This window comes from Parasteatoda tepidariorum, chromosome 11 (assembly GCF_982258835.1).
Source record: "Parasteatoda tepidariorum strain Cologne lab strain chromosome 11, Ptep-v5.0, whole genome shotgun sequence".
In the NCBI taxonomy this organism is placed as follows: Eukaryota; Metazoa; Arthropoda; class Arachnida; order Araneae; family Theridiidae; genus Parasteatoda; species Parasteatoda tepidariorum.
Genome location: NC_141765.1, coordinates 34,577,967 through 34,604,119, shown reverse-complemented (window position 1 = coordinate 34,604,119; position 26,153 = coordinate 34,577,967). Strand labels below are relative to the sequence as shown.

The window sequence follows — 26,153 nt, the reverse complement described above, 5'->3', positions numbered from 1 at the left end:
TGCCGTTTTCAAAATTCTTGCAAAAGCGTTATAATAAATACCTTCACGCACTCACGGAGTCGCATAAATTCTTCAAAAGCTATATTCTGTATAGTCTTTTAGAGTTTGATTTTGGTTAATCACTCATTTTGTCGAATAGTAAGGCTTCTTGCATTATTTCACAGAAATGAGTTTTCATTTTGAAATTTATATTAGAACTAATTTAAATTTATCAGAAAGATTTAATTTTTGTTGCTTAATTATGAAATTTAAAATTAATGATAATACACTGAGGAAAAAATTAGGGTTAAAATTACGGGAATGCGGGTAAAACTTACTGCGTTTCTAGTTTTATGGGATCACCAAAAGGCTCAGTAATTTTAACCGAAGCGCTTGTTGCGGTTAATTTAAAGATAAAGTATGATTTTATAATATGTGATAAAATTGGGTAATTTTATCATTATAACTTAGAGCATGGCATATAATCCATTTATTTGCTTAAATTTACTTTTCGATTTTGTATTTTTTACTAAATGTGTGGTAATAAGTACTATAATTTTGAAAACCAAAATTATCAGTAAACCGTTACCACATAAACGGAAAAAGTAACAAATGACTTGATTTAAAGACCGAATTGTTGGTTTTAATATGGTTTAAATGGTTTTAATATCGGAGAATAAATTCTACAACACTAAGCATAAACATTTACGTTATTTCAGAACACAATTTCCATGATATCGTACCTTTTTTTTTTCTTTATTTAAGACTTTTATTTTCACGGACACGAACGTACTTGCTTTTAAGCATTACTAATTAAATTTCACATTTCATTGTCACATTAATACGAAATAAATTAATGTAATGAAATAGTTATTTTATATGTTTCGATTTTTTATATTTTTATTGAATAATATAAAGAGCAACAACTGAGCAAAAAGCTGTATTTTAGTTTAACAAATGTTTCTGCCATTCTTTGAACGATTTACAATTCATTGTAAATTAAGTGCATTTGTTTTCCATTAGCTGAGTTTACTGAGCGCGTCGATTGTCTATTCAAAAATTAAAAAAAGCTCCATATTTGTAAATATTTAAAAAAAAAAAAAAAAAAAAATTCAGATCTAGCATGCAAAAACCGTGAAAATCAATTTTGAAGTTCTGTATGATTTAGTTTCATTGCATCAATAATCATCATTTGCAGTTTCGTTTATTTCGTTATTTTTTAAATTAAATGTTTTCATTTATAGAAAATATTTCTTGAATAATATCAAAAAATTTGATAAAAAATGTAAATTTGAATAAGGATGGTAATAAACTTGCTCGAGTATTAAAATACAGCATTGAACTGATATGAGTTAAGTTGTACATATTATTTGGTATATATTAATGTCAAAAAAGGGAATATCATCTATCCAGTGCCACAACTTTCCACACCAATTTACAATAATTTATTTCCATCCCACCGCCAATTTCCATAGGTGCGGTCATCCGAAGATGCGCACCAAATTTATAAGTTGAGAAGAACATCTGTAACCTCTATGATGTCATGATACACCATCTGAGTAGTTGGGACTTGCGTGTCCATTCTGTATTAATGCTTACCCAGAGTTACCTCTCGATTGATTTTTTTACCAAGTTATTGTAAATCATAAGTTACTTTCGTGGTGTATTTTATTGTCATGATGCAACGTCTTCATTGAATAGAAATGAATACCTCATCCCACAACGGTTTGACATGCACATCTGTCTAGGTTTCAGACTTGAGGAACGCTGCAATTATCTTAAGCAATGAACCGAAGAGCATTCATTACTGTCAATAGTTTTGAAAACCATTATGTTAAAGCTTTTAATCGTTGCAATCTTTAGAATAAAGGTCTTTTTTCAGACGTGAACTAAATATTGAAAGTGTTGCAAATAAAAATCAGATCGCTAAGATCTTACTACTTTTTCATCGTAAGCCTGCTATTAAAAATCACACCCAGATACAGTAACCAATTGTTTCCTGTCTTGAAAGCTCATATATTTTTCTAGAAATGAATGATGTTACAGTTGAATTGAATAAAATTTTCTGCCTATTCCTGGCAAAAAGAGTGATGTAATATTGTGCAATAAATAAGCAAACGAATGCGGAACAATTTTAAGCATGCGTATTAGTCATTTTTCTTCGAGTATTCTTTTTTTTTTTAAATAAAAAGTAGTTGATTACTTTGATATTGTAATTGAATGCTTAAATTAATCAAAGTTTTTATTTTAATATCATATATATAAGAATTATTTCGTTGAGGAAATGAATGGTACAGTATTTCAGACTCAAACCATTGAAAGATTTAAAAATAACCCACTAAAACTATTCTAAAAATTTTACAATTTCTTAATCATGTGTGTAATTTGATTTACTTAAATAAATCTCGGAAATAAGGCTTCCTGCACAAAGAAATTTTACGGATGGTTTTTGTAGTACTTAATGAAGCACTACAAAAGTATTGCTACATAATACACAATAATAATACATAGTAGTAGTACAATCTATCAATCAATAAAGTTAATATAATCAATGTAGTTAATATTAGTTTGAATTAAAAAGATACAGTAGCTCATTATACAGTTTAAAAAGCACAAACACATCATTTTATTTTTTAAAATATATCAATCTTAAGTTTGATCTCCTCAATGTTATTGTCGGTAGATATAAAAGGTGAATCATTTTCACCTGATTTCTGGAAATCTACACGAGACTTTTCCTCTATCGTTTTTATTTTCATATCATTTCTATTTTATTTATAATGCCGCTTTATTGTTGTGGCTCAATGTTATCTTTAAATTGTTTCAATATTTGTTTTTATAGTGATTCAAAACGTCCTTGTTTTTTGTTATATGTTCGAAACGCGTGTGTATAGTTCTTACAGAGTTGTGAACACTTCTGTTCCAATTCGCAGCTAAATAGTTCAGTTCCCATTATATTTTATATTAAAAAAGGTTCTAATTTGTACTATTTTTGTGTATCACACTTTTAGTGGTAATATTTTGCGTATAATTGAAGTGTTTGTGGGTAAAATAGTGATAAGCTACACTTTTTTTAAAAGTGACATCTTTACATCAAATTGTTCCTTAGTATTATTTTAAAATTGGAATTTTACAAGTTTCTGAAGTTTTCTCCATTTAACCATTGCGATAAAAAATACAATGATATTTCTGTATTTTTTATCGCAAATGTATGAAAACTAGCTCTGCAACATCATCGACAAGCTTAGTATAAAATGACTAATATGTTGCACATTGCAGTGGCATTCTATAGAATAACTAATGGCAAACCGGCAAACTATGAAGTGATTGATATTTCAACCATTGCCTATGCATTCTATAGAATAACTAATGAAAAACTATATCCATTTTATACAATAACTAGGCAAAATATTTACTGATATACCCTTCAACATTTAAGGTTTGTATGAAATATTTTCAATTGGTAATGAATTGAAGCAGAAAATTTTAAAACGAATATAAATTTTACAAAACTTTTATCAGGATTTAAGAATTTGACCATTTATATTTTTTCTTCATTTTTAAAATTATTTATAAGTGGTGAGTTAAATTCTTTTAATTCTAATCTATTAAAATATTATTACATTACCTAACACTAGGAAAAATATTTTATTAAACTAAGGAAATTCGGTAGCAGTTGGAGGGTATGTACTGATTATCTCGCACTTCAAACACGATAAAAAGTTTCCGGATGAAATTACGGTATAGAAGTACCGGCACTTTGGGTGCATCATTCGTAAAGTTCATTTTTACAGTAAAAAATTATACCGTAAATTTTACATGAATATTTATTTAATTCGAGTGATTCAGTGATTTTATGCTAATTATTACTGTAAAAATTACTGTATATTAGTGTTTTTGTTCCTTAACATGTTTCGGTGAAAATAAATTTCACGGTAAAAATTATTAGCACTCCGGGTACCGGTACTTTTTACCGTAATTTGATCTGGAATTTTTCTAATGTATACTTATGCCCCGTTATATAAAGTAACTACTTGAACTAGATGTTGAAATTGAACATTTTGACATTGTAATGACAAATATGTATAGGAAAAAAATTTTGAATTAGTTTTCGTATTTTAGCACCTGCAAATTCTTTCATGTTGAGATGTGTCAAAAATATCTATAAAAGAAAAAATGACCACATAAAATCGGAAGCACTTCTTGGCAATATTCTCTCCAGGTAGTCCATTTATGATAGAAGCTTTTCGTCTTAAACTGTAAAACATGACTGTCTCAATCTTTGGAATAAATCATTCTTATCATATTTATCGCTTGAAAACCAGCTGGAAGTACTACTACCGCGCTAGTAACACCCTTTTTACAATTAAGTTGCCAGATATCTAGAAAATCTAATGTGTGGAATATAAACCATAAGATCACCCATTTCTGTCCTAAGTTTCTAAATATAAAATAATCTATGGGGTTATATATATTTTCAAAATGAACTCGTATTTCTTTCGGGACCACCTTACCTACAGTGATTCTTGTTTTATGTTTCTCATGTGTACTTTTAAATCGTCACAGCATGAGGCATCTTTGAAACCACAGGACACTTGTACTTGAAATGAAGGACTGCTATCCAACAGTGCTGAACAAGTTTTTCCTAGAATATTAATAAGAATATGGAGACTTTTTTGGGTCTTATTTAAGTTAGAAAAAAATATATATTTCTAGCTATAACGTATTCACATAACTGCATTGGAATATGTGAATATAAAGGTCTTTATGTTGATAACAAACGATAATACTTGCTAACAAAAACTAAGTTTTCGTTAGTTGAAGATACTTTTACAACTTAAAAAAAAAAATTTTGGTAAAGTTTTTTTTTTTTAACGGGGCTTGTAATTTTTTAATATTTTTAGGAAATTAAGCTATTTTTTAGATGAAGAGATTTTGTATTAGATGAAAAAGCTGGAAAATGTGTAGTTTTAAAATAGAAGACTTTAATTTTGGTTGAATGAATGTTTTTACCTTTTCCAATGCACATAATTTTTTTAAAAAAGAATATTGTTCGTTAGTTGCATTTTGTTCATTAAAACAAGAACACAAAATGAGGGAGGTAAGTTTTGCATGATTTTATTTTATTCTTTTAAAGGCAAAATTTTACTATACTTATTTTTCAGGTAAGTTAACATTAAAGCATTTATTTGACTGATTTTAATGCTAAAAATATCTGAGCAATATTTTATTATATTGATATTTGTTTAATTAATCGTTGATTTTGAGTTAACTGCTTCATAAACATAAACATTTTTTGGGGTGTGTATTTATTGTTGGAATTCATTCATAGTTGAAATAAAACTATCATTCTAAATTTTTGACATTTTAATTTCTACATTGCGGTTATCCAAATTTTAAAATGTAATTTTTTGCTGAAATACAATTTAAATTTTGTGATTGAGGTAATTATTAACATAATGGATGAAAATAAATAAATAAAAATGATAAGGACTCAAGTGCACTTTCCGCCTAGTCTAAGTTCTTAGAATGTATGAATATTTAATTGATAAATATTTATTTACATAGTAAAAATTGCACATTCGATCCCATTATTAAAAATTAACTTAAAAAGAGAAAAAAATTTGTTTCTAGAGTACTTTAAATAAAATATAATTCAGGACCCATTTCATATGTTAAGTCGAAATTAAATAACTTATTAACACTATAAGGAAGAGGCGAAAACAAGATAAGAACATGTTAATGTGAAAAACATTTAACACGTAAGAGATTTACTTAACGGATTGTTTTAACATGTTTTTAAGTTAAAAAAATGAACTCGGTATATAATTTCTAGAATAAATGCTTAGAAAAAAAAAAATCAATTTTTCATGAACTTTTCAGCACTTAATACCAAGTGCTCAAATACCTAAAAAACTTTCCAAGGTGGAGAATAAGATGATCAAAATATGATTCTTTTTATTTCAATGCGTATTATTGAACAAATGTTGTAAAAGAATGCTTATTTTTAAAAAATAACTGCATTAGAATGAAAATTTATTGCTTGAAATATTTTGAACTATTGTTGCTTCTTACAGCAAGAGTTCCTATTGGAAGTATTATTAATTTGTTAATGTTCTTATATACATTAAAATAAAATAATAAATTAATATCTAATAATTTTCCCAACATTGAAATTAAAGCCGAAGATGTATTGAATAAATATCTAAACAAGGATTTTACTTGAAAGTACTATGCAATTTTTCAGCGAGGTGAGTTTTGTTTTGTTTAGTTTTTTTTTTTTTTTTCTAAATCAGATCTGCTCTGGGAACACTATAAAAGTAGGAAAAATAATTTTAACTGAAATTTTTAAAAGTTTAATTTCGAAAATAAAATTTTAAATTAAGAAAAATCAAATAAATATGAATTGTAACTTTGATAATAAACTATACTAAATGACAAATTTCAGTGTCATACTAATTGAAATTTGTTACATCATTATTTCCCTGATTTTGCGAGCCTCGGCAATAATCTTCTAATGTTATTGCTGATTTGGAAAATAATTCTCAGATTTTAGTGAATGTAATTCTTTCAGCAACAGAAAATTCCTTTTTCATTAAATATTTGTTATTTTATTTGCTATTGTTTTGTATCAATGAAAAATTGATTATGCATGCTTGCATATAATTTTTTTTCTAACTTTTAGGGTAGGGTTTCAAATTATACTATGTCAAAAATAATCACTCACTATATATTCTAGAAAGAAATTCAGTTAAATATAGCTTAGAAGAAGACGCTAGCTTGTGGCAACGAGCTTAAATGCGAGGTAAGTTAAGAACTATATTTCATTTTAAAATAATTATTAATTTGAACATATCATAATTTGCATGCTGCATGGTGATGGTATGTAATAGTGTTAAATTATGCTAACTCTTTAGTCTTAAGGATCAACTTCATATACAAAAGTAGTTTTCAATTCTATGTTTTTGTTTCTTTTTATTTGACCAATATTTTTCATTAGTAATTCATTTTCTCTGTAACTCTTATGTTTTTGAATAAATTCTCTAGATTTATTTTATAAAATATTCTTACTGTTTTTCGGTTTAGTTTTCGTTTTGTATTTTTCTTTCTGAAACAGTTTTAAAAATCTAAAAATAAAATTTTAAAGTTAAGTTTCACTAAATTCATAGTATTCTAACAGTTTCATTCTTTTTAGGTAAACGAAATTATTTTGAAAGAAGATATGGTCAAGAAAAATTTTGTAACCTTTATGTTGAGGAAAATAATGACTGATACATGTGGGATTACATAAAACACCATTTGTGATGATTTTAACTGATTGATGAAGCTTTTTATTCCAAGATTTTCTAAAGGATTCGATTATCTAATTTCGAAATACTTGTCAAAAAGAAGCCATATAAAGAACCAAGAGCATGACTGAAAAAGAAAAGTTTCGGGAGTAAAAGAAAATATCTATGTTGTATATTGCCATATAAAGAACCAAGAGCATGACAGAAAAAGAAAAGTTTCGGGAGTAAAAGAAAATAACTTTGTTGTATATTGCCATATAAAGAACCAAGAGCATGACAGAAAAAGAAAAGTTTCAGGAGTAAAAGAAAATAACTATGTTGTATATTGCTGTCAGGAAAACGCAATGTATTTCAAATAAAGTAGAAGAACTTCCATTTTTCCAGGTAATTTATATTTAATAAGATATTTTAGTTTCATGACCGGCAATGATACTTGATGGCTTTCGTTTCACGTTTGAAAGGTAAGATAAAGCTCATTATTTTACAGGAACTGTCACCGTTTTAGGAAAGAAAAGTAGGTTTGTAATTTATATGACTTGAATTTTGTAATATTTATTTACTAAATAAAGCTAATGGATCAAAAGTGTCTCTCTACAGTGTTCTTTATAAATTGAAAATACATTTTCATGACAAACATATTTTGATTAAAACCGAAGAGTTATGATTTTCATATTGAATAGTTAAATAACTGTGATAAAATCGATAAGTACTCTTCATCTTTTATCATCATGAAAAAAAGAAATAAAATTAAATAATTTTTTTATTAATTTACCGATTTTTAATAGGACCTTAATTCTGCTGTATTGTTTTAACTCAATTGTGAACTTGTTTGCACAAGAGAAATTATTTCGCAGTTAAAACTGTTCAAATACCTATCCTTAAATTGAGATAAAGAATTTTCTACAAAACATTGCGTTAACAATCAAAAAATAATTACTTTAAAACCCTTATTTTTGAATGAAATCCATCGATATTTAAAAAAACGCAATAATAGTATTCAGATAATGCAGACAATTAAAATTTTGACTGCGGAAGAAAAAAAGAAAGTCTCAATATCCAATCTCAAAGATATCCTGTTTTATGATGTTATTAATGATACTATTCAGGATGTGAAAATTTGCTGAAGCATTACATGAATGAATGAAAATATTCTGTCAATCAGTGTCAAGATGTTTCAGTACCCCGCTAGTCGCTTATTTTTCAACACATCTCAACTGTTGATATTATTATACAGAAATATGCAATTTCCTTGAAGGCTTTACAAGATCAAAAAATGTACGACGTGCAAAGGTTAAAATAACGTTAATTGCTTATGATATTTATTTTTGCACTTATCAACTTTTTTTCTTGTAATGAAGTCTTATTGTAATTAGAATCTAACTTGTTACTAACTAAGCAACTAATTATTTCGATATCAGATAGGAACTAATTTCCAAAGCGTTAAGTTTCAGTCGATATCTTCAAATATGAAACCAACTGTCATCTCATCTTTCTCATTCTTTAAGAAAGAAAAAAAAAAAAAAAAACGACGGAATATGTAGGCAATCTCCCCTCCCCACTCATTTTCATAAGAAAATTTCGTCAAATTTAGAACCTGTTTAACAATTTTTAACTAATTTAGAACGATTACTTTTATTAACATTCATCATTTTCCTTTTGTAGTTAAGTTTTAAGAAGAGAATGGATATCATTTGGCTGTATAATAAGCAAAAAGCCAGCTGTTTCATTATTAGAAAAACAGCTGGCTTTTTGCTCATTATGCAGCCATACTTTGAATGTTTAAATTTCAAACTTTTAGAATTAAAAATCGTAAAAGCATATTTTTTTTAGAGTTAATAAAAGTTTAACACTTGAGTAATTTTGCTGTAGATCTTTGTTGTTAAGGGTTGTTAGTTTTACATTTTCAATAAATTTACAACGTGCGTTAAATAAAGCAATTGTTAAATTTTGCCGACTAGTAGTACAATTATTGCTCAGCTGATAAAAAATTCAAATGCTGTACAATTAATGTACAATTGAAAAATTCTAGTACTTTACACTGTACTTAACGTTTTACAAGGAGTTTTAAAAAAACTCAATTTCTTGTAAGATCTACCCCAATTAAAACAGCACAAGTTACTAACTACACTGAGAAAAAAATTCAGAAAAAATTATAAAACTGTATAATGACATTTCTAGTTTTTTTTTTTTAAAAATACGTAATTCTTGTAATTAAAACTAAAGTATACGGAATTTAAATTATTCAATTAGTAATTTTACCGTTCATATAGTAACGTAGTACTGTAATTTCTGGTTTTCAAAATTATAATTCTTCTTACCACAAATTTATTAAATAATAAGAAAATGAAAAATAAATTTAACCGAATAAATGGTTTCTATAGGCATCATAATAGAATTATCTATTTTTACCAAATTTCATCACCTATTAGAAAAATATATTTTAGCGTTCATTTTACTAAAATCATTACTGAAACGATTCAGTAAAAATTACCAAGCTTTTTAGTGTTTCCATCCAGCCAGAAACTTGGTTAATTCTACCATATTCAAGTGGCTTAGATCATATTTTTTTTTCTCAGTGTATTAGGTTTTGTTAAAATTGTAGTACTGTTTTCGGTATTTTCGAAATATTTAAACTGTGTTCTACTATTTCAAATTGCATTTATCTCCTGAGTCACCAGTATTAAGTCTGAAAATCGAGAAGAAATCCATAGTGCCCAGTTTTTTGACATTAAATTTCGCGCCAGAGAAATGTAATTAGTTATTTTGCATGCTATTCTACCAATTAAAAAAACCCAGATAATTTTACTTGTTAAAAGAAATTTATTTTGTAATTACTTGGTATTAAATTAAACATATAATTTGCATGCATCTTAATTGAACAGAAAATGTTCAATAAAGCTGAATTAGAAGAAGTTATATTCATGTTCCTGAAAACGTGATACCAAAGCCTTATATCAGATTTAAACTCCTTAGCTTTCAAATTCTGTCATAACATTCAAACTAATAAATCTTGAAATGCATTTCCTTTCTCCGTTTACGTATAAAGAGGTATAATTTCTCCTCAGTTATAGTAGGAGCCATCCGGTCATCTTCGCCTTTTCTGTTGGATCCTATTAGTTTTTGTGTGATTCTCAACTTCTGAATTAAATGAATGGTCAGGTCATGGCGCAATGGACGTAACAATGTGGTAACGGCATTAATACCCCGGATGTTTTTCTACCGGTGCATTGATCCCCTTTCCTTAACACTCTTCAACAATACCCGATTTCAGGTGTGAATAAAAATCTTTCTTGCAGTCAGGAAGGTTTTATTCTGAGAATTATCATCGGTATAATGAGAAGATTTTATGCTGTTAAAAATACTGGTGCACTTTAAACCACTTATTATCTGCAACCGTACCTCAAGTTGGACCATAATAGTGAGGGCAATTTAATCTTTCGTACATTTAATTACGCTGTTGTACAGAAGCGCTACAAGTCTCCGACTAGTACATTTTTTATAACTTCGTTCAGATTTTGGCTCTTTATGCATGTAATTTTGTAAAGAGACGCAAATTTTTTAAAGATGCACAAGTACTTTTTGAAAACATGAGGCTGTTTTTAAAGAGAAATGCTTTTTATTCTTATCAAATTAATGTAACAATATATTATCCACTGCATACGAAACTGGTATAGTTCTTGTTGGTTCTTTCGTTGAACTCTGTCGTTATGCCTGGTGTTATGTTGTTGATCGCAAACTAGCAATGCTGTTTTATTTCTTGATATTAATTTATAATAAATAGATTCTGTTTTACTGAACTCTGTTTTTAATTAAATCTGCACTTACAAGAGTAAACATTGCAATCAACTGCAGTGTATGAAACTTGTGTTAATGTTAATAAGCGGGTAGAGAAGCCTCGTCAAATGAATGGGGGTTTTTAATTGTAAAATTTGGTGCAGTAGTGATTATTAACCGACATTATGCAGTACGCTAGTGTTCCGTGAGTTTAGAAAAATTGTAATTATTCAGGTGTCCAATTGATATCTATATATAATATGCATAGATAAATATGTATATAAATATGTATACATAAAATATGCATATATAAATATGTATACATAAAATATGCATATATAAATATGTATACATAAAATATGCATATATAAATATGTATACATAAAATATGCGTACATAAAATATGCATAGATAAATATGCATGCATAAATATGTATATAAATATGCATACATAAAATATGCATATATGTTGATGTGTGTGTAATAGAAATGTGCTATTAATTTTATGATGGTGTTCCGCTAAAGTGTTATCACTGATTTATAGATTTAGTGAAAGAAAAAAAATGATGGCTGGAAAAGGTATTGTTAAAGCGAATTAATGAAATTTTTTAAAGGTGTCTGTTTAAGCGACTATTATGCAACATTTACTTATATGAACAGCACTATAGAATGTTGTTTTGTTTATTTTCACAAATTGAAAAAAATATTCATTAAATTTAAGCAACATGAAATGTATAGCTAGAATTAAATCTGATATTTTTATAAACGAGCTTTTGTAAATTTGATTATAATAAATATTTATCACAATTTCCATTGAATTTTATTTTGATCTCTTATTAAGTTATAAAAAAAAATTTGCACAGGGGATACCGAAAAACTAAATAAACAAAATTAATGAACATTGAGGGGTTTTAAAATAAAATCTCTCTCCAGTTTTATAAAATTAATTTTGCTATTATGTTCATAACTCTGTGGGCATTTTCAAAAATCTCCTTTCATTATTGATCATTCATATTTTTTAATTTTTAATCATAATTGAATTTTTAAAATAAATTTAAATGTCATTATTTTATCTTGATTTAAAAAGTCTAAATCTTTTTTAAATAAAACAACATACACTGATTGGTAATTGTATATTAATTATTTGAATAAGCGTGAGAAAGTATTGAATCGATATAATTTTGATCAATGTATGATGTTTTCGTAGATTCAAAACTTGTATATACATGTATCGATAAAAATTATAAAGTAATGACTTTGTGGCATAAACTGTTATGATGCCATTTTACAAAATTATAAAAAAAGGTAATCTTTTTTCGAGTGAATATTATAATCTTCAAAGAATTTATTATTTAAGCTCATTTAAAATTATTTCTTTTCTTCAAAGGTTATCTACAAACTGTTTTTATTTCTTTAAACTCAAATTTTTAGTAACATAAATAAAATGTTTGCAATTAAATTGTTAAAACAATCGTACTTAATTGTAGTATGTTGTGATTGTGATATTACATACATTAAAGAATAAATTTTACTAAGCTAATAATTTTACTTTTTCTGAAAGACAATATTACTGAAATGTTGTTTAAGATATTTTTATTATATAATATACAGAACATATAACATATTTATTTTCACTTTATCATCGCAATGGGCACTAAAATACCTAATAATGAATATCTAGTAAAAATAAAGAAAAATGTAGATATAATAAGTAAGTATATAAACGCTTGTTACACCTTCATTAAAATATTAAAACTATATATCCTGTTAGCAAAAACAATAACAAAAAAGATAAATTTTTTAAACTTTTTCTTTACTTTAACGAAGTTGCTTTTTCTAGAACTTTTAAGGCTTATTTGTTGCCTGTATTTATTATTTTTGTTATTTGTGAGTTTTTATTGTGCATTAGTTACGAGTGAAGCTATTCGATGTATTGCAAAATATCAATATTGTTAAAACTTCGCTATAACAATATTTTAAATATTCTCACGATACACCGTGAAAACCATGCATTACGATCAATGTTAAACATACGATAATAAGAGCGTGGATAATATGGTAATTATTATTATCAACGATTGACATTTAATACAATCACGTACAGCACTAGTTAGAAGTGAAAAGATAGTTTTAATAATTTTAAAGTAAAATGGTACCAATGTATTTTTATTTCTTAATTTATTTTTTGATAAATTTGTATTAGTTGCGCATAAAAAGGTTTTTACATTCTTTTTCTAACAATATAAACTATAAACTATGTATAGTTAATTGGCTCTGGAAAAGCAAGTTTGCGAAAGAAATCCGTTATTAAAAGATAGCATTAGGCTTTGGAAAGTGTTTTTTCATTTCGATAACTCCGTTTTGATAAAAGTGTTCTTGAGATGTCATTTATGCACTTTCACCTAAGTCTAACACCTGTTTAAACCGCTTGAAATTTGACCCTGTGCAAAGTATTTATAAATATATAAAAAAATAGATGATCAAAAGTTTCTTCTACCTTCCCACCTACCCCTGAAATTTTTAGCACCTGAGCCTAAATCCTCGTTTTAAGGCACCCTTGTTCAGATTCCGCTGTAACGTTTTGCTGTATTATTTCTATAAAAAAATAATTTCGAAAAAATAAATAAAAAACAGGGATAGAAAGAAAGGCTGGCAAAAAATATCTTCCTTCCCTGTTGTGCTTCCTTTAAGGGGGTCTTTAGTCTCCCGCAGTGACCCCCTCTACAACAAAACGCCCCCCAAATTACAATTGTGGAGCTTTAGCTGTATGAGGGCAAAGAGCAATTGAATCCATTGAAAAGCTCTGAAAAATACGAGGAGATTGAAAGATTCAAAAATAATATTAAAAATAAAAAAAATAGAGAAGTAAGAATAAAATAGGCATTGCGTCGTATTCAACTTGCTAAGCTGGGTTACCGGTGAACGCTATGTTCGCGAATCTGTAAAAAAAAAAAGAAGGCATTCATTACGTTATTGTATTAAGATATTTGTTTTTATTGTATTGTTAATGCACTATTGTGCTATATCCTTTAAGGTTTACTTTTGTTCCGATTATTGCAGAAGAAAAACAAACGTGGAATTCTCAAAGAAAACATTTCATACGGATTTTTAACCCAGATTAAACTAGTAAAATAAATTTAGAAAGTGTTGGACAATCAGGAGTGAACATTAGGAAGCGACGGGCTAATATATTATACTGATGAAAGTTCCCAAAATTTTTATAGTTAGTTGCAGTTTTTATTCATATGAAAGTGTAGTTTATATAAATATACAAGTGCTGTTTATATTTATATTCTATTGCTGTTTATATTTATATGCAAGAGCAGTTCTCATTCACATTTAAGCGGAGTTTATATTCGTGCATATAAGTGCACTTTATGCCGCGATGGCACTGTGGTTAAAGCACAGAAGTGGCATTGCAAAAAGCGGGAGTTCAATCTCCGGTGACATAAACTACTCGCCCAGCTTACGATGGATCGATATCAGCTACTCTGGGAAGTAAAGGTGGCTGGTGTGCATTGCTGACCACATTGCCACCACCATACCATTTTGCCTTGAAATTATGAAGGATGGAGAATAGAGAATTAACCTCCTCGTCCCTTTTTTATCGGCGAGCTGGCTGTAGTGGAAATGCTTTACTTTAATGCAATTTATATTCATGTGTAAGTGCAGTTTTTTTTTCTTTTTTAATATAAATGGAGATATTAGATCTAGTTCTGCGCAAAAGTTATCGAAATACTAATGCTAGTAAGTATGAAATTAGTATTATTTATCTTATTTTAAATGAATGCGCTATAAATGACTGCTCTTGTTAAATATCTGAACATCCGCTTTTGATTTGTATTTAATTAATTAATCAATAACGAATAAATAATTTAATGGAGTTAGTGCGGACATTAAGAGGGTTTATGTGATAATAAAAAGAGTTAAATAATAATAGCTGTTTCTCAGCAATTAAGTAGAGAATGAAGCTCTGAATGCAATCATAGCTATTTCACACTGAGAAAAAAAATAGTACACCAGAATATGATAACATTTAGAAAACTACCAGAATAGGATAATACTTAGTGTTTTTGGTTCTATGGAAACACCTTTTTGGTGCTTCCATAGAACCAAACATTAACAATAAAATATGGTTTTATAAAACTAACAATAAAATATGATAATTTTATTATGTTATCTTGGAGCATGGCATAAAAACCAATGATTGGATTACATTTGTTTTTTCAGTTTTATATTTTTTACTAAATATATGGTAATAAGACCTATAATTTTGAAAACAAGACTTTCCTGTAAACCATTACAGTATTAGCGGAAAGCTTACCAAATGAATGGTTTAAATACCGTATGTTTTTGTTTTAATTATAAGAATTATGTTTTTTTTTCTAAATTTATTTTACTTTTTATTTTATTTTTTTGAAACCAGAAATATTATTTCCGTACAGTACGGTAATTTTACCAAAACTTTTTCTCCGTGTTTGAAAGAATTTTCATTCTTTACTACACGGGGAATTTTCATTCCCCGTGTTTGAAGGAATTTTTGAATGTAGGCAAATTCTTAATTATAAATTATTATTTATTATGCCTTAATGTTAATTAAAATAAGCAGTATTAGGATTTTTTTTAATTTAAATTTTTTTTTAAGAATCAAATTAGTTTCATTTTAATTTTACTTGCTCTTTTATAAGAACACTATATGAAATAATCAACCTTATGACTTGCTCAAACTAGCTCAATGTCATACGGTTATGGTAGGATACAAACAAACTTTTTTTTCAAAAGAAGGGGAGAGAGACAATTTAAAACGCATACATTCAAATTAATTTATATATGATTGAAAATGAAGATAAACGTTCGAATTTTAATAGTGATAAAAAATGATGCTGCACACATTCAAAACTTTTTTCTGCTAATTTTTTATTTTTATGGAGTCTTACAAAAGAAATTTCATATAGCACATTTTATGGTCTTGGAAGGTTACGATGAAGAACTTTTCATACTTTTCAAAAATTAATTTCATTACCAAATATAATATTAATTCTAGTTATTTAAATTTTTTTTTATTCAAAATATTTTTTTCTTACTATCAATGACCATAGTTACATGTATACGTTATATGAAACTACGTTTCACATATAAAGTGAGTTCCCTATTTTATAACAGCAATTTTTGTGGGTCGATTTTATCTGGTGTAACTTTAATTCCTTTTTAGAACTTTTATTTTAATTGATAAACCTAAATAAAAGTAACATTATTTTTAACAAAGAATGTACGGATGATTTCTCTTTCACGAGGTGATAATTAATTCACGCTAAAATAGCTCATTTAAGTTAATATATTAATTATTTCTCTTTCAAGCTTCACGTTTTTTGTTGATAGTTTTTGTGTGTTAGTAGGAGTTTAAGAATAAGAAAACGAACTGGTTTCTTAATATTTTAAAAACTCAGTGTTGTATTTCACAGTTAAAAAACATTTGAATTCTTTCATTCATTTGATGCGATCGATTTAAAATAGTGTAAAGTGAAGCAGCGGGTAAGCTAATGCCTACGGTGTGTTGATTCAGTTAAAGCTGGTGGTATTAAACACAGCGACGCAAGTAATGAGAAAATATTTGCTACATAATAAAAATCCAGACTTATTCTGCTCTTGGTCAATATAAACTTAGTAAAATGTGTTTACTGTCTAAGGAAACCAGAAAAAGTTTCAGAAATATTTTTTATTAATTTTTCAAATGCTAAATCAGTCACTCAATTTGTTTTAATACAATAAATAAACTTTATTAGTAATTTTAAGGGGTAATAAAAAGCTACTTAAATATAATTTAATGAATGGGTAAATTTATTTTTTGAAAATCTTTGTTTTATTTTTTGTGTTTTACCGTAATCAAGAAAATTCTTAGCCTTTTTTAATTTTGAGGTTGGAAAGTTTGTAATACAAATAATTTTATGCAAGACAAATATTTTTATTAATTTAAAATAAATACGAAATCTCTGAAAAGCGTTTAGCTTAGTGAAAATGCATGGTAAGACATTTTTCTGTAATCTATCTAAATGAATACTTTTAATGCATTCATTTTTGAACCCGATACATTTTTAAAAAAAAATATATATTTAATGGAAATGAAAAATTTAATATTTGACTCATAAGACCCCACGATGCGATTAATACTTCAAAGTTTACTCAAACTTTTCTAATGTCTTTGAATGCATTTATTTTTGAACTCGATAAAAATTTAAAAAATAAATGAATAAGATGTGCATAACAGAAAGGAAATTTTAGTATTTGACTGATAAGACTTCAAGATGCGATTAATATTTTGTAGATCGCTCTAACCAACTTTTGTCTTTTTAATCGCATCTTGATTTAGGCATAAAGGTGCACTATTTACAGCTTAGTATTCGGTGTGAGTTTTGCAGGGGGTCTTCTCCGTAATACTCAGCAATAGAATAATCGGTGGGGAGAGTGCTGTAACTCATAAAGAAAAGCATAAAAAGAAGTGAAATAGGAAGAAAATCTTCGATCCGAGTTCATGACCTTGGTTCCTGACCTTATAGAAATCCAAGAAGCTTAAAATAGGTAACAGTAAGAATTTTTCCATTATGTTATCGACGATTCCAGCTTAAATAAAAGTTTTCTAGTTTTGAGTGAAGATAGGATTTGGAAAGAGTGTAAACAACTTGATTATTATAAAATGGAAATATTTATTTTTGCAGCATTTTTCTAAACTGTTTGCCTCTTCTTCACACTTTTTTAATGAAAAGTTTTAGTTCAGTTTGTATATTCAAGGTTAAGAAATATCTAATATATTTTTATGTTACTAAACTTTCAGTTAAACATTTTGGGTTCCACCTCCTACTTAAAAAACCTTACATATCTTGAAAAACCTTACATAATCATTAAGTTTTCTTTGCTACTTATTTATACGTAATGTCTTCTTGTTTTATGGTTGTTTTTAAATGAGAAAAATGATGAAACAAAATTTGTTTTGTTTACTTGTTATCTAAGATGGCGGTTCATGAATTAAAAATATATTTTAGTAAAATTTTTTTTCACATTGGTATGTCATACGTGATATAAAAAAACGTTATAATATAGTAATTACGGTCGAAACTCGTGCTTTCGGGCTAACCGTGGCAGGTTTTCGTGGTTTTCCTCTCCATGTAACGCAAATGCGGGGTAGTTCCATCAAAAAGCCCTCCATGACGGCAAGTTTCTCCTAATGCTTGATCCAGGATTTCTCTTGTCCTCTGAGTTGGGTTCAAAATTACAAGACTAAGGAGTCGAAAATTGGTAGTCGTGAACTCAGGATTGGGTCGGCTGTTCAATGCAGTTTATAAAAAAGAATATTAACTCAGAGCTAAAAAAATACGTGACCAATTTCACTAAAGTAATGCTTTACTTTAATAACTTGGTAACTAACAGAAATTATAAGTAATATGCCGGTTTGTGGTTGCCATTTTCGAAAAACAACATACGTCAAGTTATTTGCGCAGACTACGCATTTTTACTAAAAAATAAACCCCCACAAGGGTACAGACATTTCACAAAAAGCGTGAATACAGTTTCAAAACAAAAAAAACAAAACAAAAAAAAGCATGATTGATAAATATATTGTATCCTTTGAAAGGAAAGTTACCTAGATTATGAATGATCATAAATTAGGACCACTTAGGACTCTGCAAGAAAATTTAGCGGGTCATATCACTCTTCTTTCATTTAAAGGTGCTTTACATTTATTGTGTGGTAACATCGAAGCAAATAATAGTTTAAATAAACTTCTTATAAACTATTTATAAATCAACTGTCTAAATTTCGATCACTACATTGGAACAAACTATTCTAATGGACATTAAAATAATATTGCTTCTATGAAATAGTAAATGTGACTTCATACATCAATCCTTAAAATGGAAAGTACTTAATTTATGAATCAAGTTTCAAATCGGACAAAATGAAGTCTTCTTTTTTTTAGCAAAATCGTTTCCTTGTGAGAAAGATTATTTTCGCTAATTCTAATATCCTATTGCTCAACGAATAATTTTTTTTTTTTTTTTAATATATATTTCCATTTCTGATTGAAATACCATAAAATTGCCGTAGTTCCTTGCACCCTGTTCAAATAAAATAAAATAAAATAAAATTAATAATAAGAAAAAAACTCCGTACATTTGTAAAACTCCTCCTCCCCTCTGCATTTTTCTGCGGACGATTGTCCATCTTGTTGGGATGTCAAGCTTCCTTCCGGTTTCTCTTATCCACCCTAACTTCCGGTCTCATCTCCAGTGCTTCCGCTTTCTCTCATCTTTACTTCTGATGTCGTATTTCTTTTTTTAATTCTTCTGAGAGTTTTTTTTCCCTACATGCTTAAGCTCTGAAACACCGACAAGTTGTGCTTTGTGGTTGGGGATTTCGGTTTATTATCAGTTAAGCACCCTCCTCTGCGAATATCTTGTGGGTCTGTCTCCTTTCTATCATTTTTCTTTCTTCCCGAATTGTTCAGCAATATGGGAGTCCTTTTCCGGGTATAATTGCTTTGGGTGTTCATTTTTCCGGTGTATTAATATGCGGACGATGCACCCCGACTTTTATTTTGCTTTGACTATGATCATAATAAAAAATTTCATAACGTCAACAATACTTTATCTGTATGATTTTCTATTCACCTCCACTTGCCTTAATATGTATATAAATATCGTCATGTATGCCTGTTGTTATGCTTATGCACTACAATAAGAGTTATTTTTGGAATTATACGTTAGCTATTTTGTATGTGAATGAACGTAACGTTTTTAGTTACTAATCAACGATGACTACAGAGTAGTCTTATTTCAGTACTTTTTCTTCAACTCAAAAACACTTATATTATGATATTTAATTATTAATTACAAGAGTAAATGCTATAGATAAAAGGTGCATTATTTATGCAATATTTTTAGAAAAATTTAATCTAAATAAAGTAAGCGATACTTCGTCATTAAGACTATCTTTGAAGGAAGCCTAAGATTATCTTAGAAGGAAGCCTATCTTTGAAGACATTGAAGGAAACTTTACATGCATGGTACTTCTGGCGCCTTTTACTTTACGGTATTTAAAGTGAAAGATATTTTCTTCCCATGAAAAAAAATGTCATATTTTTCAGACTTTGAACAGTTTTTTCAGTTTTTAATTATTATAATTTTTTATTTAATTTCCTTGAGCTAAAAAAAAATTCCCTTCAGGAGTTTAAGAGAATATCATAAATCTTATTTTAAAAATTTGGCAAAGTTACCATGGTTTTACAAATCGGAAACTCAAAAAAGCGGATTTAAAATATGTATAATGCTTATTTTCGATCAATCATTATAATTTTTTCTTTTTTTTGAAAAGTAATGCAAGTCATGTATCTAGAATTAACGCATTTCGAATAGCTCTGAAAATTGGATATCAATTTGCTTTGCATCATTTAAAATAAAATAAAAAAAGAAACATATATGTTTTTCTTATTTTATTGATTACTGAACTTTGAAAAAGTGTTCGTTTACTGGATGAATATAAAAGATTCAGTTTGTTAATTTCTGATTAAAACAGTTTCAGTAATTATATTTAACAATAATAAAGAAAGGCTAAATGAAAATGTTTAGACATTCATTAATTATTGTTTTGTGTCTGTTAATTATTTTGTAACAGTACTATGTGATAGCTAACTATTCGACAAATTTTAAAATGTTTTCACCCAAAATATTGAATTTATATTAAAAAATAAATATGAGCATTTAATGTAATTGTAGAATATGTACATGCATTATGAATTTCTGTGTTTATTGCTTTCATTTTTATTTAAAAGGAAACCTTTAGTTTGCAGTGTAGATCAAATTCAATAGTACAAAGTACTTTAAATACCGGAAGCAAAAAGGTAAATAAACAGAAATTTCGATGTTGAGTTTAATGCAATATGCTAATATAACTTTTATATTAGCATATTGCATTTTAGATCGATGGAAAATGGGTAAATATTTATATACATATATTTTTAATTTTTAAAGTCGATTAAAACCTGCAAAATCATCTTTTTTTATTCTTTTGAGTTAAAGTATTTTGTACTGTAAAATATATAAAATATTTAAGAAAACATTGAAAATAAAAGGTTTTAAAAAATTTGATTATTTCCGTAATTTCAATACGAAAATAAGCTTTCTTGCTATCCCGGTCGTTGAAATCTTTTTGAATTATATTTTCAAAAATACTTGGAATTATCGATGCTATGTGTGATTCATAGAAATATTTTGAAAGTTGAGTTATTCTTCGTATTACTTTGCCAATTATTTCACATAAATTTTGTCTCTTTCTCAGTTTATTTAAAATACCTTGTAAATTTTAAAACATATAAAACACATATTCTTAACTTAAGATGCTAAAAATATTTAATGAAATTCTTATATAACATGAATACCTCCCATTAGAGATAATGCCAATAACCTATAAATATGTTTTACTTTTCCAGATGTTATTTACAAGTAAATTTTTAACTGTGTATTAATCTATAACTATTTTAATTAATGTCATTAAAACTGCAAAACTGATATATATTTTTATTTTATTTCAGGGTTATGAGAAAAATAATGCTTCAAACATTTTGTCTGAATCAGCTTATAGTAAAACTCCAGGAAAATGTTTAGAATATATTACACACAACTCGATTGTTGATAACAGTTCCATTGAAAGAGAAAATTTTAAAGCTAAAAAAGTAAACATTGAGGCCGAAGAGAATTACAGTGATTTTGTGAAGACAATAGAAATATTTCGAAAAAGTTTTGGTGGTTTATTTTTAAATGGTGATTCCAATTCTTTTACTGAAGAAAGTAATATTGTTTCTGAAGCTGAATTTCCAATAAAACAATCCGAAGAAAGTTGCGAAAAGACGGAAATTCCGAAAAGAAGTTTAGATTATTTGGCATCTGACTCCACATCTACTCTCCAAGAATCTCATAGTAATAACAAAGATACATTTTCTGTACCGAAAATGTTTATGCCCCAAACTAGAGTTAATGGTGCTCCACATGATGGAATGATTGGTAGTAGTATAAATGGTAGTTATTCCCAGTCTGGGCACTTTGGGAATTCTCCTTATTTTATGGGACAATCTTCTAGCAACCAATCTATGTACAATTATTCTGATACGTCATGTAGAATGGCCGTTTCAGCATCAGAGCTTACCCCCAACTTCAACAGATCGGCTATTGCATACCCAAATGATATCAGATTAAATTACCATAGCGCAAATACAGAATACGGTACAAACTTTGGAAATGCAAGCAATGGATCTTGTTATAATAGCCATTGTAACGGAATAGGGTACAATAATGGGAACGGCAATTCCCTTGAAATGGGTTCAATTAATTATACAGGAGTAAATTCTAGTTTTCATCAAAGCCCCAACCATTCAAATAATCCTCTCTATCATTCTCATCAAACTTCAAAGGCAGATTGTACAACCGATGTATTCGCTAAGCCCGCTGCTTTTGGGGAAAATTGTTCAAGTATCCGTCATAAATTAGATGGCTCGAATTCAGTTATGCCATCTAGTCAAGATGCTGTATCAGTAAAAACTGAACTAGTTCGTAATCACTGTCCATTTACAGTCAACGGTGCTAATAACGGGGTATATACTGCCCCAGAACAGCAACAAATGTTTATGGGAAGTGTCCCAATTGCCAAAGACGATTGCTTTCGATCTCGATTACCATCTGCTGCTGTAAGTGCTTATCCTAGTTCTCCATCAATACCTTCATCAAGTCTGCAACATTCTCATCCGCATCAACAGTTTTCTGATCCAACAAGGCAGCCTTGTTTCAGATTGGGAAACAATGGCACCACACCAAATGGCACACCATATGAACCACTCACGCCACCTCCTTCAGAACCTAATACAAGCCCACCTTTAGAAAGTTTGCCCAGGAAAACTCCTCCCCCACCTTATCCTGCCCCATTTTCAGGATCTAAAGGTGCAGGAGATCAACAGCCAAAATATAATCGCCGAAATAATCCTGAGCTGGAGAAGCGGAGAACTCATTTTTGTAATTTTCCAGGTAAGCCTTATACTAAATACATATTTTCTTTAAATATCAATTAAAGTAAAAATGTTACGAATTTTACTATGTAAATTCGTAAAAAAAATTGTTTTTAATCGTGAGTTTTCTTCACCTTTCAGTCAAATTATCAAAGCATATTTAACATCAAATCATCCATGTTTAAAATTTTATTTTTGAATCAAATAGTTTTGCATTTATTTTTCTTTACTAATTAATGTTAGATTACAAAAATGCAAACATTTGGGTGATTTTTTTTTCTGAAAAAAATTTAAACTAATTCCTCGTTACATTCAAATTTTGTGGATATTATATTTTTTATTTGTCAAATAATTAAATTTAGCTACATGTGGCTTTATTTAAGTGCTGCTTTAATAAGTGGCGTTATTAAGTCTGCTTTTTAGAAATAAATTATGCTTAAAAATTAGTAAAAAGTCATTTATAATAAATAAATAAATGTTTAGAGCAATTTATGCACTATATAATTCTTAAATTATGATTAAGTGTTTAATATGGATTTAGTGTAGTGGGGCATAAGAAATCAATTGCACTTCTACATTAACAATTGCTACACAATTTACACCTCAATGCAAAAAAATTGATCCACAAACAATTCATACATCTAAGTAAAAAAAAATTACTCTATAAACAATCTATTCGTCGATGTAAAAAATTGCTTTACAAACAATTCACATTTTTGCATCATTGTTCCAAAAACAATTTGAATTCTTTAAATAACACTGAAACAACAACTTTTTCAACAAGTAAACAACTAGCTTTCATAGTATCAACTCGTAAATGATAAATTGAAATCCATATTTAAACAAACATTGCTTGGAAAAAGTAAACATAGTTATCTCGATAGAGATAACTGATTTGAATAGAAATATGTTCAAAATCAGATAAACAAATTAACTTTTTTCTTGTGAACACAAAAAAGTGTTGTCAAAGGAAGTTCTGTCACTTCTTGTCAAAAGATTTGAATCTGAGTTTCAAAACGTGACTTCTTAACTTTTGTCTTAATGCTGTCTTTCCCTTTTAATCTTAACGAAACTATTGAGCCTGACACAGTTGACAAATAAAATTTAATTGGTGACGGCTGACCGTTCATATCTCGTTCCGTTGACATAAACCAAGCAAAGTAAAAAGATATTACATAAATATTATGGGTGTGGTGGCCATCACAGATTTCAAAAGTAACTTTTTGAAGTTGCGTGACTTCGTTAGTGAGTTCTCTTCATTATATTTACTTTTTTTTGCCTGGTTAATTCTTCTTATGTTTGATATTTTCTAGCGCGCAAGGTTTGTCATTTTAAACTAAAGTGAATTTTTTTACCTTCACGGATAACATTTATTTAAGTTTAATTTGATGTTCTTGTACATCGTAACCGATATCGTTGTCTCATAAACTTGCATTTCTATCACAAGAGAGTTAATAATAAATGCTTAGATTTTTCTTAAAAATAATAATCTACAAAAAGATTTAATAAGTAAAGTTTGCTTTGAGAAAGCTATTTTTAATTGTTTTTCTTTTTCATTTCAAACTAAATAGAATTTTTTTTTATTATCTTGTAACTAATGACCTTTTATTTTTTTTTTAATTTGATGTTTTTGCACATCGTAACTGTTACCGTGGTCTCGTAAACTCGAATTTCTGTCTTAAGAGTTATAAATGATTAGATTTTTGTTTTTTAAAAGTAATATTCAATCGTAAGAGTTAAAAAGTTTAGTTTGTTTTGAGAAAGTTATTTTTAATTGCGTTTTCATTTTAAGTTTAAACTAGATTTTTTGTTATCTTATAACGATGCTCCAAGTAATAATTAATAAAAAGGGTTAATAAGTAAAGTTTCTTTCACGAAAGTTATTTTTAATTACTTACACATATCTTTAGATTACGTAGCAACAAAAGATATCTAAATTTCAATGTGTTTACGTATTTAGACAATTCGTAATTAGTGCTATGAGAATTTGGTTTACTTAAAACGAGATAAAATGTCATAAGTCAGAATACTAGAGGTGATGAAAGAAAATATAAAATTAGCGTTACAGAGTTTTAAATTTAAAGCCTTAAAATATTTAACCTATTTTTAAGGTAGCTAAATCCAATTCATTTTAGAAAATCAAGAAAAACTAACTAACAATTCATCAATTGGAACAATCTCATGTTTATTATTATTTCCTTAAATGAAAACAAGGTTATATTTCAAATAATTATTATTTTGCTGTGAGTAGTTATATTTTTATACAAATAAGATCGATAGTTGCAGAAATTAGTTAATTATATCAACATAAATAAGTTAGCAATACTTTAAACCAGTATATTATTCCTTATTTTCTATTGTTTTGGTTTTTCCTTTTTTGTTTTGTTTCCAGAAATTTTTTAGATATTAAGATTAAGAATAATATCTTAATAGTTCCAGATAAAACTGTGAAAATAATATTTTTTTTTTTAACTTTCTTATCAAAATCCTTTAATGATTTAGCAACATACTTGAAATCCTTGAAGTGTGCGAAAAATAGTACTTACTAAATTTTTCTTGTGTTTCTTTACATTCATTTTTTTTAAAGCTTCTAGTTTGAAATAAAAACAATGATTTTGCTCTAATTATCATTGCTCCAATGAAGAAAAATCAAATTTATTCATAAATTTTGCGTATTCTTATTTACATAATTACCCACAAAATCTTATACATCGTGTTGAAAGTAAAATAATTGTTAGTTTCAGTTCTTTTTTTCCCGAAAACTATAAAAAATGTATAATTTTCTAACTTACTCTTGGTCATAACTTTAGATTCTAGATTGATTTAGTGCTGGGAATTATTTATGTGAAAAAATGATAATGATGATAATGATGGCGATTATGGAAATTATACCTAAGCATCAACGCCCATCATGAAGCCGATCAACCATTATCGGCATTAACGGGATCGGATTATCAGAATGATCTAGCATTTATAAATTTTGTCAGAGTAACTTCTTTCAACATACTTCAATTACTCGCAGGAGATGTCTCCAATATTTTGATATGGTGGATTATTAACCTTAA

At 27.8% G+C, this 26,153-nt stretch overlaps 1 protein-coding gene across 2 annotated transcripts in view; it reads left to right on the top strand.

Annotated features, from left to right (window-relative positions):
* Window positions 1-26,153, top strand: part of LOC107450101 (uncharacterized) — a 61,252-nt gene that overhangs the window by 14,428 nt on the left and 20,671 nt on the right. Inside the window, exons 1-2 of one of the 2 annotated variants that reach the window (XM_016065830.4) lie at window positions 7,175-7,652; window positions 21,625-23,107. In XM_016065830.4, the coding sequence (XP_015921316.3) occupies window positions 7,584-7,652; window positions 21,625-23,107 (1,552 nt within the window). In that variant the 5' untranslated portion in view covers window positions 7,175-7,583. Of the gene's footprint in view, window positions 1-7,174; window positions 7,653-21,624; window positions 23,108-26,153 lie in introns of those variants that run through there. The other variant, XM_016065829.5, reaches the window with a different exon arrangement.